The sequence below is a fragment of the Eptatretus burgeri genome, chromosome 13 (genome assembly GCF_056783735.1).
Source record: "Eptatretus burgeri isolate ZD-2024b chromosome 13, Ebu_testis_v1, whole genome shotgun sequence".
Classification (NCBI taxonomy): Eukaryota; Metazoa; Chordata; class Myxini; order Myxiniformes; family Myxinidae; genus Eptatretus; species Eptatretus burgeri.
In genome coordinates, this window is record NC_140973.1 from 3,019,085 (window position 1) to 3,035,715 (window position 16,631).

General features: G+C 41.8%; 1 protein-coding gene across 6 annotated transcripts in view; it reads left to right on the plus strand.

Annotated features, from left to right (window-relative positions):
- The window catches only part of GABBR2 (gamma-aminobutyric acid type B receptor subunit 2), a 565,977-nt gene that overhangs the window by 127,307 nt on the left and 422,039 nt on the right, over positions 1–16,631 (plus strand). For all 6 annotated transcript variants that reach the window (XM_085850809.1, XM_085850813.1, XM_085850812.1 and 3 more), the window contains one exon: positions 5,523–5,693. In XM_085850809.1, the coding sequence (XP_085706935.1) occupies positions 5,523–5,693 (171 nt within the window). The remainder of the gene's footprint in view (positions 1–5,522; positions 5,694–16,631) is intronic.

Genomic DNA, 16,631 nt, shown 5'->3' on the forward strand with positions numbered 1-16,631 from the left:
AAATCGATGCACTCTTCGGCACTTAACAAGCCTGAACAGCTTTCATCGTCCGTGCTGATTGGATTCTCTCTCCATCCTCTTTTACAAGAATCATCCTGCCTTGGTCCTGGGCTCCTGCCTCCTCGTCATCATTGACACACTCAAACGTACGTCATTATTCAATCAACTCATTTGGAGCGAAAACACGTGTTGCCTATTTTGATACGCCTGCATTACAGGCTTGTACAATACAGAGCTTCCGATGTATATGCCAAGCATCAAGGATTGATAGTACAACTTATTGTCTGGTGAACCACAATAATAATAATGATAATATAGTGTATGAGTGTTCATCCACAGAAATGGATTCCGTGCGATTGGGAGATTCAGCCACAGCTACCTCTGTACCTTCATGCCCAGGTGCTTGCGACTCAGTGAAGGTTGTGAAGACTGTCGGTCTAACCTGTGTGATTCTGCAAGTTCCAGCAGGAATGAAATGTTCACATCTGACCTGAGAACCATTCTTTCCCCATTGCCCCCATTGTTTGATGTAAAGATGGTTTGTTCATGTTTTGTGGTAAAACGTACAACATGCTGAGTAGAATGTTACTTACAACTAGAAGGCACACAATGGAAGTGCTAACTCGCGCAATTGTTTTTAGTCCCCAAGAGGGCGTCAGCACAGCTGGGGGCTTAGATTTTGGGTCTGTCTGTCCGTCCATGCGTCCGTCCCGGAGCCTGTACTCGAACGTGTCTGCACATACTTCTTTCATATTCGGCATATATATGCAAGAACAACAGGAAATGAGGCACGTCAAAAGATTTTGGGATCGGAGCTAATTTGGAATTTGGGGATTGAAAAAAATAAAATTTACACAACAGAAGAGAACGATTGTTTCTGATTTCTGGAACCTATTTTTATTCATTTACACTTTATCATCTCCACTTCCAAATCACAACCTTGAATTATTTATTTACATACATTTTACCAGTTCATTACCAACACACTTTGGATTATTTATTTATGTACCTTTTCCTTTCTGAATATTTATTTATTTGTTTTGGGTCACCGAAATAGGTGACCCTTATTGTCAGTAATTCTGTCTGTTTGTTTGGATGTTTGTTTGGATGTTTGTTCGTTTGTCATCAGCATAATTGGGAGTAAACGTGGGCGGATTTTACCAAACTTGGGTGGTCGGTACATCTTATGACCTAGTGCTTTGGAAATTGTGATGGTTGCCAGGGACGCTTTGGTTCCCTAGCAACAACCAAAAAAACCTTCAAAATCGGTACCGTTCATGCGAAATCAATTCTGAAATCCATTATCTCACGTAGGGTTATGAAATTTGGCACGAATGATCTACATGTGATGCTCTATTAAATATATTCCAGTTTTTGTGATATAGGGAATACTTTACCCGCAGCGCCCCCTACAATTAGGGTATGCACGAAAATTGGTGAAAATTGAAGGCCCCCTAGCGACCAGGTGAGTGCATCGATACGAATTAAACTTTGCAGGTTCATGGTACTCAATGAGTACTACAACTTTGCCTCAGGACATATTGACCGATTTCGCTTAGGTCGGGTCAAAGGTCAATTAGTGCAAAAATCGATAATATGCGAGAGCTGGAGGCGCCTTCGCGCCAAATGCTACTCCTCCTAGGGTTATGGTCGGATGGTCATGAAAATTCACACTAATCGTCTGGAATACATTGTGCACAAACTATCAAGCCGGATTTTCGATTTAGATCTTTGTTCACCCACAGCACCCCCTCGAACTTTGGGGATTTCCGATTTCAAACCGCATTTTCGGTACTTTTCATTCAAATGGATACCGAGTAGTTATCATTCGATGGAACTGGATGAGATTTGATATGCATAATCTTACGGTGATTCTCTATCCGCTATATGACATCCATTTTGCTCTATATCTTATAGTTTCCATACTCGGCGACCCATTGCTGCCTACCGGCTTGTTTCATTATTTCTTTCTTTATACATATATGAAATCTAGACATCCAATTTTTAATGTGTGGTTGGGGGTTGTCCTCGACGAGGACTTGCATTCTTTTCTCTTCATGCAATACTCACCCCAGACGGTGCTTACCTATACTGTTGTGTGACCATGATGGGAGTAATAACAATAATAAACTAAAACGGGCACTCGGTTGAGCGCATACCTTCGCCACCGCAACTTTTTTCTGGGCACATTTGAAAAACGTCATTTTAAAACGTCCATGACGTCACAACCGTCAGTCCGATTGACGTCAAATTTGGTGTGTAACCTCCTTGAAGGCAGTCCAACAAAATGGAATGATAAACACTGAAAAATTAAAAAGTTGAAAAATGACGTCATCTTTTGACGTCATTTTGACGCACTTCCGGGGATGTCACGTCCAATCGGGGACTACTATTCTGAAAGCTCGTAGTTCACTGAACGTTTTAACGTTGGTTTCATGTCAATAGCTCTATTAGATCTGAAGCTATGCCTACAAGTATATTTTGACCTTGAGTGTGACCTTGACCTTGACGACAGAGTTAATTGGCAAAACCTGTACATCAATAAACAGATATTTTCGTACTGATCCTAATGCCTGGATTTGGGAGACTTTGCTTCATAAATTATATAGATATTTGAATGTAAAATATCAGGACATTTTAGCCACAATTGAAAAACGTCATGTTCAAACGTCAATGACGTCATAACGGTCAGTCCGATCGAAGTCAAATTTGGTGTGTGACGTCCTTAAGGTACGTCCTACAAAACGGGTATGATCAAAACTGATGAGATCGAAAATTGAAACTTTACGTCATCTTGTGACGTCATTTAGACGCACTTCCGATGACGTTACGTCAAATCCGACACTACATATCTGAAAGGTATCTCGTCATGGAACAATATGGTGGTGGTTGCATGTCGATAGCTGTATTATGAAGGAAGTTATGCTCAAAAGAGTGTTTTTGACCTTTTCATGACCTTTACCTTTGACCCGATCACTCCCAAAATCTAATCAAATCGTCCTTGGATACTCACGAATCATCCCACCAAATTTCATGCAATTTGGTTTAAAACTTTCTGAGTTATGCGAATAACAAACAAACACACATATTCACAAATAAATAAATACACAGCGACCAAAACATAACCTTTTGCAGAATGCGAAGGTAACTAGAAGGGCACTCAGTAGAGTGCATACCTCCACAATGTAATGCCTGATCCACGAGACCATATCAGGCCCAATACATTTTTGAAATATCATGCTGCACTGTATATTGTTTTTGGCTATATTTCCCAATGGAGAAGAATCACTAAAAATTAAATATTTCTCGTATCCAGATCTGGATTCTGATTTTCACCAAAATTGAATCAATTTGTCCTTGTCACACACCCAACGTGTCCATCAAGTTTCATCCGAATCCATCCTAACTTTTTGAGTTATATTGTCCACAACCACAATATTGTGCTATATATCGGTTTTGCTCTATCTCACAATGGTGAAGAATCACTTAAAAAAACTCATGAGATCCGGGTCTGGATCTGGATCTTCACAAAAATCTAATCAGTTCATCCTTGTCACACACACCCACCCTGTCCACAAAATTTCATTCGGATCCGTCCACAACTTTTTGAGATATCTTGCACACAAACAAACAGACTAACAGATAGAGGTGAGAACATAACCTCCTTCCACCTTCGGTGGCAGAGGTAATAATAATAATAATAATAATAATAATAATAATAATAATAATATATTAGCTTTATTGAGCACTTCAAACAAAATTATGTTAATCAGTGTTTCAGATAATATAGTTACGATCTATAAAATATAATAATAATGAAAATCTAATAAATAATAAAAATGACGTGCACAAATAAAATGCTTCATATTACTTTAATATAAACTATAATAAATACTGTCGATAATTTAATTCACATTAAACATACGAATATGACAAACCATTGCTGCATATTATATAAAAGTACATGGCCGCTATCACGAAACGCCAATACAACACCAATAAATCAAAGACCTTCGAGTCTCTGATTGTTAACCAGTACTCTGGAAAGCCATCAAAGGGTTGGCAACAAAAGAAGAGCAACTGACCACTGCACCCACTACACACAGAACTGGCCCCGTTCAAAACATGTGGAAGGAGCCCCATTGCAAATGACGTCATTTGCAGGGTGAAGCCCCAAATCCACCATGCAGCGGTCATAAAACACCTGGGCAGCTCGATGTAGCCACAATGCCAACCACCTCCATGTTATTTCAACTCGAGCTTGATGCCACATGCAGCATGCATTGCCAAGTCATCACTGGTGCAGCCATGAGGCACAGCCGCAAGTCATTGTACTTTGGGAATGGCAATGCAAAGCAGTCAATGACTGTTGGGAGTGGCAGGATATGTGGCAGAAAAACCGTGGCTGTTTGGTATTGCTAAATTGGAGAACACGATCGCTGCTTGCGGAGAGTGACAATTTAAACAGGGCAATGCAAGCAAAACACGGAGTGCACAGGCAATGCACAGCCGGAAGATGATGGCACAGCCGGAAGATGATGGAGCAGCCAGAAGATGATGGAGCAACTGGAATATGGAGCAGCTAGAACATGACACAGCTGTTAGATGATGGAGCAGCTGGAACATGACACAGCTGAAAGAAGATGGAGCAGCTGGAACATGACACAGCTGAAAGAAGATGGAGCAGCTGGAACATGGTGCAGCTGGAAGATGATGGAACAGCTGGAACATGGCACAGCCAGAAGATGATGGAGCAGCTGAAACATGGTGCAGCTGGAAGATGATGGAACAGCTGGAATATGGTGCAACTGGAAGAGATGGAGCAGCTGGAACATGGCACAGCCGGAAGATGATGGAGCAGCCAGAAGATGATGGAGCAGCTGAAACACGGTGCAACTGGAAGATGATGGAACAGCTGGAACATGGTGCAACTGGAAGAGATGGAGCAGCTGGAACATGGAGCAGCCAGAAGATGATGGAGCAGCTGGAACATTGCTCAGCCTGACTTATTATCATTTTATATATTCTTGTAAGTGCAAAGTTTAACTTGTCCAAGACATTCACAAGGTAAAGCTCTGTTTTTGTCGATTCTAGCTGCCTTGTTATTGAGTTATTCTGCCGACAAATAGACAGACAGATAGGATGATCGCAATACTCATGCAACCGGCCTACCACCGCAGCATGTGTAATTAGTTGATGAAACCTTTTTTTAGTTTGTCCAATTTTGACCAAACTATAAATATAAACCAAACTTGTATTTCAAACACCGTTATTATTAGAGTTGATCATGATCTAATTTTTCACTTCATATCCTTATGAGAAAATGTAATGCATTGTTAAGTAACAAATGCAACTTCAGTGATTGTCCGGATAATATCTTTGGAAGCAGTCATATCTGCCCTGTCAGTCCTTAATTGACGGTGAGAATCATGTGATACACTCAAACTATAAAAACTTTTACATTCAGTGACATTCTCACGCACCAACTTACCATCATTCTCTATCTCTTTTTATTCCCACAGCTCTCCTTTGCTGCTACTACACCAGTGCTCTCAGACAAGAGGAAATACGAATCCTTCTTTCGCACAGTGCCCTCAGACAATGCCGTGAACCCGGCTGTTGTGCGCTTCTTGCAGTACTTTGGTTGGCATCGAGTTGGAACACTCACCCAAGATCTGGAGAGATTTTCAGAGGTATTTCTTGTCAATGCTTGGTTTATCACTTTTGTCAGAACTGGGTTTCTAGCCCCGGATTATCTCGGCACAATGGACTGAAAGGTCTGACATCGTCTTAAATTTTCCCTTTTTTAACCCCTTATTCTTTTCACAATACTTTGTTGAATGACTCCGTGACATCATCGATGTTATTTTATCTTCTGCGAAACCTGTGGTTACCAGGTGCCATAAACCATTTGCAATGGAAGTTTAAAGCCAATTACAGACTTTATAACCTTTAGCTTGGTTGCTAAGCCCCACATCCTTTCCTACCCCCCATCCCCCCCAAAAAAAAACCAGCTGAATAACGAATTTAATGAATGAGTTAACTAAACAGCAAACCTTTTCATTCATTGTGTTCAAATGTTTGCTCAATTAGTTCATGCTTTATGCGACACAGTTTGTGTATGATGTCATGTGACTTGCATTGAAAACCCTTCCGGCTCTGCTGTCCTCATTGTAATGGTACACTGTGCCAGAACGTTTGTTTAATCACAAACCCTGAGCTCCGACATGACCCAACAAACAATCTATGAACCATGATTATAACTTGAGAGTGGATTAACGGGTTTCAATGAAACAAACGACGGTGGATTCAAGTAACTTCCTGTAAGGCTTCTGATGCAAAAAATACAATAAAAAGGAAGGAAAGCCAACCCAGAAGAACTTGTGTGTGGGTACATGGGCACTCATGGAAAAACTGCAAATGCCAACTTGCGATGCTGGTTATCCCTGCACGGAGGGCAGGATCTCACAGGAATACTTTTTTGTTCATGCCCCATCGATTAGCCATCGCAGCAAAGACTGGTATTCCCATCAGTGAAGTGATGGGTCTTAAGGCCCGGTCACACCTTGACGTTTTAGCCAGCGATGGCAACGTGTTAAAATGTATGTAAAACGCTGCCTGACGTTGAACTTTTGATGTTTTTTTTTAAGATTCGGACGTATTCATAGCGACTTGGTCTTATGTATAACGCATTGGTAACTACACAGAACGTTTCGTTGTGTTATAGATAACTTATACCAACGAATGCTGAACCTGTTGTCGGCCTACACAACCGATGCCCAACGATAGTCTAACTTAGGCATAGCGCGTTGCACGCATCGCCGACGATGTCGTGACGTAGCCTATTAAAAGGCTGACGTACAACGATTCAAATCATAACTGCCGTAGAAATGGAAGGGTCAAAATCGCGGTCACACCTTGGCGATCTTGCCAGCGTATGCTGACGTAACAAAAAGTGTGTCTAAAACGTTGGGGCACGTCAAATACGGTATGGGTAAGTTTGGTATACGTGAGTAGAACGCTAAATACGCTATCATACGTCGTAGTAAGTAGAGTACGTCAAGAAATTTTGAACATGTTCAAAATTTTACGACGTACTCGGCGTATGACACACGTTCCGCATGCGATGAGGATAAGTTTTACACACGATATGTGGATGCTTACACACGTCCACAAACGCTACTTATAAGCTACTCATAAGTCAAAACACGTCGCGGTAATGTCTTTTTTACGCGAAACTTATTTCTAACTTATGTTTGACGTGCTTTGAACCAATTCTTTACGTAGTCCCAACACACATCGACGTATGTAGACGTATTCCAATGACGTCTTCCGGTCGACAAAAAAAAAAAAAAATTAACGTGTTTCTAGGTTACAACTGCCATATAAAGACGTGTTCCCAGCGGTTTTGGGAATTGGTATATAAAAATGGTGTTCATAAAAGAGGAACCCAACAGTGTTTTCGAGTCCTTTTTGAGTCAATGTCCATGTCAGCAGTAACAGTATCAGTATCAGTATCAGTATTACTATTAGTATTAGTATTAGTATTAGTAGTAGTTTGTTCATGTTGGCAGTAGTAGGTGGGTGTGAGGGGGAGGGTGTGGGTTATGATGGATCGTCCTTGCGTCCGCGTGTCCACGGGTAGGTTCATAGGCTGCCACTCAACGATTTAAATGGCTGCATCTCCACTATTGAAAGTAGACGCTTGCGCTCAACAATTGGATTTTTTTTACACTCAACGACTTTTAAACGGTACCACTCAACTATTTTCATTGTTTACAATGAACGATTTAAATTGCTGTCACTCGCCTTTGTTTTTTTGTTTTTTTTTTGACGCTGGGGTTTGGAAATTTGAAACGTTTCTTCTGAACGTGTTAAAACGCTAAAACTCGACTATTTTAAATAGACGCTGCCGATGGACAATTGGAATCATAGCCAAGCTAGACATCGAAGTGTGAACATCCTCGTCATGCCGAAGAAAAGTTTGAAGAATGCTGCAAATAAGTGTCCTGGCCGTGGCCGTGGACGCTGACGCAAGGACGATCCATTATACCGACGTCTTTCAGCCTATGAGTAACTTAAAAGTAACGTCTGTCGACGTGTGGCAACGATCGCGTAACGTGCCAACAACACGTTAATCATAGGTTAGAAATAAGTTTCGGGTACGCTAAACATTACCTCGGCGTGTCTCAACTTATGATTAACTTACAAGTAGCATGTGTTGACGTCTGTCAACGATCGCAGACCGTGCCTACAACTTGTGGCCAGCGTAGCGGAACGTGTGAGTCATACGCCGGCATACGTCGTGAAATTTCAAGCATGAAAAAATTTGAGGACAACCGAAAAGTACAACGTTTAAAGCCAACGTACAACGACGTATGGCAACGTACTACGACGTATGCCAGCGTGCTCTCAATGTTATCAAAACTTACCCATAACGTATTCAACGTGTGCCAGCGTTTTAGAAAAAAAATTCAAAAATCGGCATACGTTGGCTAAAACGTCAAGGTGTGACCGGGCCTTTACATGCTAGTATACCGTGAAGTTAGAAGTTCAAAAACCATGTGGAGTTCGTGCTTGTTTGGCTATTGGTCCAGATGAGAGACAAGGAAAATGTTTGCTGTTGAGGAACATGGATCAGACAGAAGGGCAGAGAAATTTACAAGACATTCCTGGGCAAAGGTGAGAAAGCCAACCCAGTAGAAGTTATTCTTAAATTTGAAGCTTATGTCCACCGACAGAAGAGCGAATGCGTTGCTCGACACGGGCTAAAACAACGCAAGCAAAGTAGCAGTGAGTCTTTTGGTAATTTTGTTAAAGCCTTCTGTCTATTTTCCTGGGCCGTGGGTATGAAAATGCTGATGACATTTTAATTGATGCTGTTATCGGTGGTATTTGTAAGCAAGAAGTCCAAGAGAGACTTCTAGACAGGGGCAAAGATCTGTCACTAGCAAAGGCACTAGAAAACAAGCCAGCATTATGAGCTGTCACAGAGTCAGGTCTGCATTGCATGTGATGACAATTTGGTCTCCTCTGTGTGTAACATAAACAATGCATGTCAAGAGTCAAAAGCAAAATCGCTTTTCACCAACAAGCAGAACCAATAAAACTTCAGCAGAACCAACCAAACTCTGCCTGAATTGTGGTAAAAACTCACAACATTCGACATCCATGGAACCAGGCAAATGCCCAGCAATAGGATCTACCTTCTTGTCCTGCAAAAAGCCCTACCACTCGTTGGTGGTGTGCCATCGCCACCTGAAAGGCATGCATTCTGTGGATGTCAAGTGTTGTGGAATTTTGTTTTTAGCCACCTCGGTGTAAATCATATTACTCAATTTTCTTTACCCAAATAATCCACTGTCCACAAGCAAAAGTACATTTCATCAAAGAACATTTATTTCGCGGTACCACGGAGTCCGAAACGCTGAGATGTAAACATCCACAATGATTTGCACTAAGCTAAGTTTACATTTTCTGACATTTATATGCTTTTGTGGGAGTGGAGAGGGCTGGAAGAACAAAGGGAGAGAGAACATGGTGACTCTCAGCTGGCCTTGGTGAGAATCAGACAAAATACTAAAAAGCAGACAACCAAAAAGGAGTACAGGATAAGACAGTAGGTTATAGGTTTTAGTACAAAGAAATGAATATAAAAGGCAGTGAGTACATGGGTGAAACCATGTAGTACAGTAAAAGAAAAGGCCACTTGTTTAAAATAAATATTGCCCATTAGAACGAGGGGAGGGGAGAATTACAAGGTTAGCTGATAAGCATTAGGCAAAAGAACTCAAACTACAATACGTGTCCACTGGGTGAAAGAGAATGACATAATCATTAGTTCTGGAGCTGAGGGGGGTCCTGTGTGCAATCATATGTCCCCTAATTTTGACTCTTGATCCTTGTAGGGGACCCCTAGGAGATTGAAAAAAACTTGCGTAGACATTCCAGATGTGGGGCAGAAAGGTGTAATTCAAGATGGCGTCCAAGATGGCCACTGCGTCATGATAACCAGTATAACTCCATGTGGAATTGTCCTAGAGTGATAAATTTCGTGTCTTTACCTAGGTTTTTGGGGTCAAGGAATCCATTAAAATCATTTTCAGGGTTAAAAAAAGTACGGGATAACGGTGAAATCCAAAATGGCCGCCAATATGGCCGCCGCGCCCTTTCATCTAGCCTGTCATGCTTCAGGATTGAGCTAGAAGAATAAATTGTGTCTTAACATGGGTTTTAGGGGTCAAGGATTTCACTCAGACCAATCAATTTGCAGAAGCAACAATGGATAATTGTTAATTCCAGTATAGGGGCTCTAATTGACCAGGACACAGGTCCCCTACAAGGATCAAGAGTCAAAATTAGGGGACATATGATTGCACACAGGACCCCCCTCAGGACTATACGTAGAATAAATAAGAAACGTGTTTTACATTGAATGAGACTTTAGTAACATTTAAATTTATACTAATAAATCCTGAGCACCGTTATTTACCATGCACAATGCAGTACACATTATTCATGAATCCAAAACTGTTTAAATAACTCGATCAGTTTGGTATACAGTGGGCATCAAACCTCCGACTATTACGTTGCTTATAATTTGCACAAACCGCACCTACTTGGAATAACCCCGTTAGGGTTTTTGCATTGGCTGCTCTGATTGTTTGCCTGGCATTTACAGAGTATGCAGCATCAAATTTTTCTTTGTCCACAAGGACAGAAGTGAGTGGCACATTTCACACAGTTACATTTTAAAGCTACTTCTTCAGGCAAATTACGATGGTATTTCATTGGTACAAGACATTCGTTTTCCATCATAAACTCATAGTCTTGAGAGTTTAGCGAAAAATCTCCTAAACAGTTGACTTGCATATAGGTCATATAGAATGCCCTATGAATATGACCTTCCGTAGCATAGCTGGTTTGGGGAAGGTCAATAATTGTCATCGACTTTCTGTGATGGTACATGTTGCAACGTAAACAATCCATCGTTTCAATGCCATGATTTCCTCCTTTTAACACTTGGACCAGGTATTTCTCGGCATTGTGCACACAGTCCTGCACATTTGTCTGTGCCCTTCCAAAGTCCTTTAGGTACAGAACAGGTTCTGCCTTGATACCAGCAGCTTTCGTGCCAAATTTTCTAGTAATGTCACAGCCAGTTAGTGCATGCATCGTGGGAAAGACTTCACACATTGGTCTTCCAACCTTGTCAGCTATTACATGTAGAGGGATAAATCTTGTCCTGTCTCCAACTCCCCCTCTGAGCCAAAGTTCACGGAGTCCATTTGCTGCGAAAATATGATAGAAATACATTGCAACTACGAACACATCAGTATCGCTAGAGAGAATTACAATCCGTGTGCAATTACTTCTGACGGCATGAAGAGCATGTGGGATGATACGGATATCAGCCTCTTCATGGTCCGAGTCCAGTTCTGGGTGTTGGCTTACTATCCCATTCATGATCGACTGGGTTTGTGTTGAAGTTTCGTCTCCCACTATCCGACTCACTACAATGTGAACATCTACGGATTCTGCAGTAAAGTGGCCAATCAGCCATACTTTCATGAGCTGTTCTAGTTTGGCTTTGTTTGCTGCGGATGACCAGAAACTATCCATATCTCTTGGTAACTTGCTTTCTCGTGTGATGTTACTGTACAAGACTGGGGGTTTCTGAGTTCGTCTGAGTCGTTCACTTTCTTTCACTGATCCTTCCATGTACGAATCGAAGATAAAGTGAATGCGGGAAGCATTTTTGCAAACCCCAAGGATCATGCTCAGCAATTGCTTGCACAATTCTCCGAAGGTATTCATGGAGGAAGTTTTCAGCTTTCGTACATAAGCCATAACATCGACAATGTATCCAGTTGGCATATCCGTCCAATGCGTAGGAGCTATGTAGTCACCTGCTGTAATATTTGATTCAAGTGCTTTCACAAGCTCATGTTTTGCCGGTTTTTTCACGAGTCCATCCTCATCACTAAATAAGTAACTAATTTTGACCAGATCATACGTGAAAACCTCTTGGGCATCATACATACTGACCCTGGCAATGTCCAGTTGCTTCTGCGCAACACCTAACTCCTTCTTGTCCTGCTTCTGTTTCCTTTTTGGGGGTGATGCTTTCTTTCCCTCGGCACTTGCGAATGTCTTAACATTGTTCCTGTTGATTGTGTCACTCAGTCGTTTTGTCTTCTCCACCGGGCGCTCCTTTCTGAACGTGTTGTATAAATTCAGACCGGTTTCTTGAACAGACATTAGACTATCTTGAATCTCGTCTGGCATGATAGCTCTGGTGAGAAAGTTATGCAGTTTCAGTTCAGTTGTTTGCTTCACTTCGAATGGATTTTCATAGTTCAGGATGTATGCGATCATCTTGTCGACTTTGCATTCATTTTCTTGTGTTTGCCAACGACTGAATGAATGATTGACAGTAAGTTCTGTATTGTTCAACTGTGCACCTGTGACTTCACGAAAGGTTTGATTTACCGCCATCAATTCATGGCGAATGATGTTCCATCTTGTTACGAATTCTTTCCATTTCGTATTGCCAATGATTCCCTCACTTGTCTTAGATGAGCGGTTGATTGTCTGTTCCAGACACATGTCGGCAGCAGCAGCAGAGAATGGGATGGAAGAACGTTTCACTACAAAACGCCCAGCCATGAAATTGTCATGGACAACTGGTGTATTCACTGGTAGTGTTTTCATGTCCTCCAGGTAGAGAGAACACCACCGCAGATAGTTGATCGAGTCAAAGACTGCGAAATATGGCAATACTGCTTCAACTGATTGCAGGTGCAGATGCCAGTCGCCTTCTCTGTCAGCCCTCACAAGCTCATGTGCCAACCGAACTATTTCAATAAACCTAACCCAGTAGAAGAATGTTTTGCTTTCTGCCTTCCTTTCCCTTTTAAACTCCTCGAAATCCTCGAACAGGTCTTCCGATAGTCCAAGGAAAGAGTTAAGGAGCTCCTTACTTCTCGACTTGTTCTTTGCAGACACCTCTTGCTTCATTTCTCGAAGCAACTTGAGCGGCTCCACATATTTCTCTACGCCATGCTTCTCAAAGAATGCACTCCATTGGAGTCTCTCCATAGCCTCTGAAAGGAGAGTCATGCCTTCTCGAGATCGAACATAATGTGAACCTCCCAAGATGGCCTGGGTCGTATTTGGACCAAATATTTCATTTTCGATCCATATACTCTCAGCACCACTACCACAAAGATACTTTCCTATGCAACCAAGGTAAATCTTAAGTAAATGAAACGATCCTAGGCAAAGAGTCAAGTCCTTGAATTTTCCTTGGCGCCACAACATAATCTCTCGTGCGATTCTGTAGACACCTTCATCGCATGCTATAGCCAAGTGGTTCTGACTGAGCTGTCCCAAGACGTTCTGAAAATTTTTAAGAGCAGTATACACTTTGTTGTATTCTGTGACCGGGTGTGGTAGAATTGGCAAGAAGCCTACGATCCTTTCAGGAAGTTTCTCATCAGTGACAACTGAGTTGAAGGCACTCCAGCATGGCATTTGTTGTTCATCGCAGTCCTGTTTGATTAAGCCTTCTTCTATATTTGACAAATTCATCCGGGCTAGTGAGCAAGCAAGATCTTTTCCTTCCGTACTACATCCTTCACTTAATGTCGAGTTACTTACTAAATAGTCACTGGGTATCTCTCCCTTCTTTGTTGGTTTGAAGAAGTCCTTTAGCTCTTGACATTTTAGTGTCTTCTGAAATGATTTTGGAACATGAACTACACCAGTTTCCAAAATTCGTGGCTTCCTTTGAACACCATCTGATTTGTCCTGATATAAAACCGAAACAGTGTCATGAGTACCACCCAGACCCGATGGCGTCGCCTCCTCATGATCAAAATTATCAAATGCGGCAGTGGTGAATTTCTCTGGATTAAGATGGCCTGGCAAAGGAACAACATCAGTTCCATTTGTGCAAACTAAGTCTGCCAAATCAGTCTGATACCGGAGAATTTCATCGTAACTCACTGATATTCCTAAATGGTTTAGAGAGGTGATGAGTGTTTTGCTCTTGCATGTTGCGTGGATTCTTTCTGCGCACATCAGATGGAGTGGTGTCCTGCATCTACCATTATGGACCATGAAGTACAGAACCTGGAAAACTGACTTTAGTTTCCTCAGTTTTGGTGAATGAGCATTGCCATTACTACTAGTTTCTTCATCAGAGGTACCGTCATCACTCAATGGAGAGTTGTTATTGCTACCCACGCTGCATTCAAAATCATTTCTATTATAATTTAGTAACACACACAAAAAAGTCAGTAACTCATCTAGGATATTCATATTATCCCAGGAGTCCTGCAGATCAACGGAATCGCAAAACTTGTATTGCAAATCAAAATTCAAGTCCAAAAGAGCATGACTAATAGTTGATGCGCATTGAGTGATGGGATTGCTTGACCGAATGATGTCAGCCATGTCTGCAGGACTGGCGTTTAAGAAAACCATGGCACACTTATTTGCTTCTGTAGGCCTGGAAATGTTCAAGTCTTGGCCATAGTGACTTTCAAGAAAAAGTTGAATGTCTCTGTTCGAAAACGTTTCCTGGGAATCACTGAATCCATGAACATTGTTACGGAGGTCGCTTAAGGCGAAACCTTGTCCACCTTTCAATGCGAAATCGATGTTCTCTAACAACCATGCAAAACATTTATTTTTTGCTAAACTATTGGATGGTGCGTTACATTTACTTTTCGCACGGTCGTACCTAATAAGATAATTTCGGATGCAGTTTTTGTGACAATATATATCTGACCCAAAGACGGAGTGGACATCTTGCAGGTCACTTGTCCGATGGTAAACTTCATCTTGAAAGAATACCACAGCCTTTAGTAACTTTTCTGCGCGTACATCTTCACAAATCCTGAATTTCTGTCGGTCTCCTTTTATCTTTACATTGGCACACACCGTACATTTCCTTTCAGAAGCCGGTATATCAGTAGATGGAAGAGCTCGTGGTGCAATTCTGGCTCGGGTTGCTCGGCTCACAGATGGGTTTGGGACCAGTTCAACTCCTTCCGGTTCTTCCGGCTCTTCCACCGCTTTGGACAGCTCTTCTTCAAGTTTAATCAGTGTCTTTTTGAGGGTGTACGATTTATAACATTTGTTGTTCACATGATAGACAAACTGTTCATGATCGACTTGCTCTAGCCTCCTTGCAACCAAGTCGTTACATATTCTAGCAGCCTCGAGGACTTTCATCCGAGCCTCTGCGTTGCTGCATGTTGATTCCTTTGTGTCAATCTGACAAATAATACACTTCTTGATGTCGACATCAGCAAATTCTGAGCGGCGCCTCTTCAGTGGAATCCCTTCCATTTCATTCAATGCCTGAAAAAGAGAGGTAAATATCAGTTGGTCTGTTACGAAGGTAATGTGACGAGACACCAGTCAACTTCTCAGGCACTCTATCTTATCCAGTTGCATCATTTTACGAATTGTTGGATAATCAATTAGAGCCCATGTACTGAAATTAACAAGGATCCATTGTTTTTTTGTGCAAATTTATTGCTTTGAGTGAAATGCTTGACCCCTAAAACTCGTATAAAGACACCAAATTTATTCCTCGACCTCAATTCTGAACCATGACAGGCTAGATGAAAGGGCGCGGCGGCCATATTGGCGGCCATTTTGGATTTCACCGTTATCCCGTACTTTTGTTAACCCTGCAAATGATTTTAATGGATTCCTTGACCCCAAAAACCTAGGTAACGACACGAAATTTATCACTCTAGGACAATTCCACATGGAGTTATACTGGTTATAATGACGCAGTGGCCATCCTGGACGCCATCTTGAATTCCACCTTTCTGCCCCACATCTGGAATGTCTACCCAAGTTTTTTTTCAATCTCCTAGGGGTCATCTTTGAGTTTGAATTAAAGACATATTTACCAACTCTGGACTACAATTCAAAATTCATAGTGGTGGACTAACTCGAAGATCTAGGTCGTCTAACACAATCAAAACCTGGAGATCACACTTCAGTAAACATAGCATTCCCAGAATTATTCAAAATGACAGCAGTCCCAAGTACTCATCAGAAGAATTCACAAAATTATTTTCTGACTGTGGAATTGAGTCCTTACTCTCTCACCACTCTCATGGGGAGATGGAGAGAGCTGAGGAAACAGCAAATGACCTGTGGAAGAAATGTGCAGACACAAAACTCGCACTCCTTGACTACAGAATAACACCACTGGAGAGCGTCAATCTGTCTCTGCCAAACTGCTTATGGGTCGGCACCCACGGAATACATTACCTGCCTCAAGCGAACTTCTTGCTCCCATTCAACTACAACCGTCGTGATGTAAAACACCACTTTGATCAGGAAAAGGCCAAACAGACCATGTTCATATGTCGTTCAGTCTGGTGACCGTAAATACTGACGTAACAGACGATATCTGCATCTGGCTCCTGGGGCATCCAATTGTGCAAGCTGCTCAGCCAAAATGTTCTGCGTGGGAATGACTCGAGTGATGCAAAAAACCGATACGCATAACGGGGTCACGATTCATGATGATCAGCAGCCATCTGGGAGTCCTGAGACCAATGTAGCTCCGACAAATGATGACAACCCCCATTACTTGC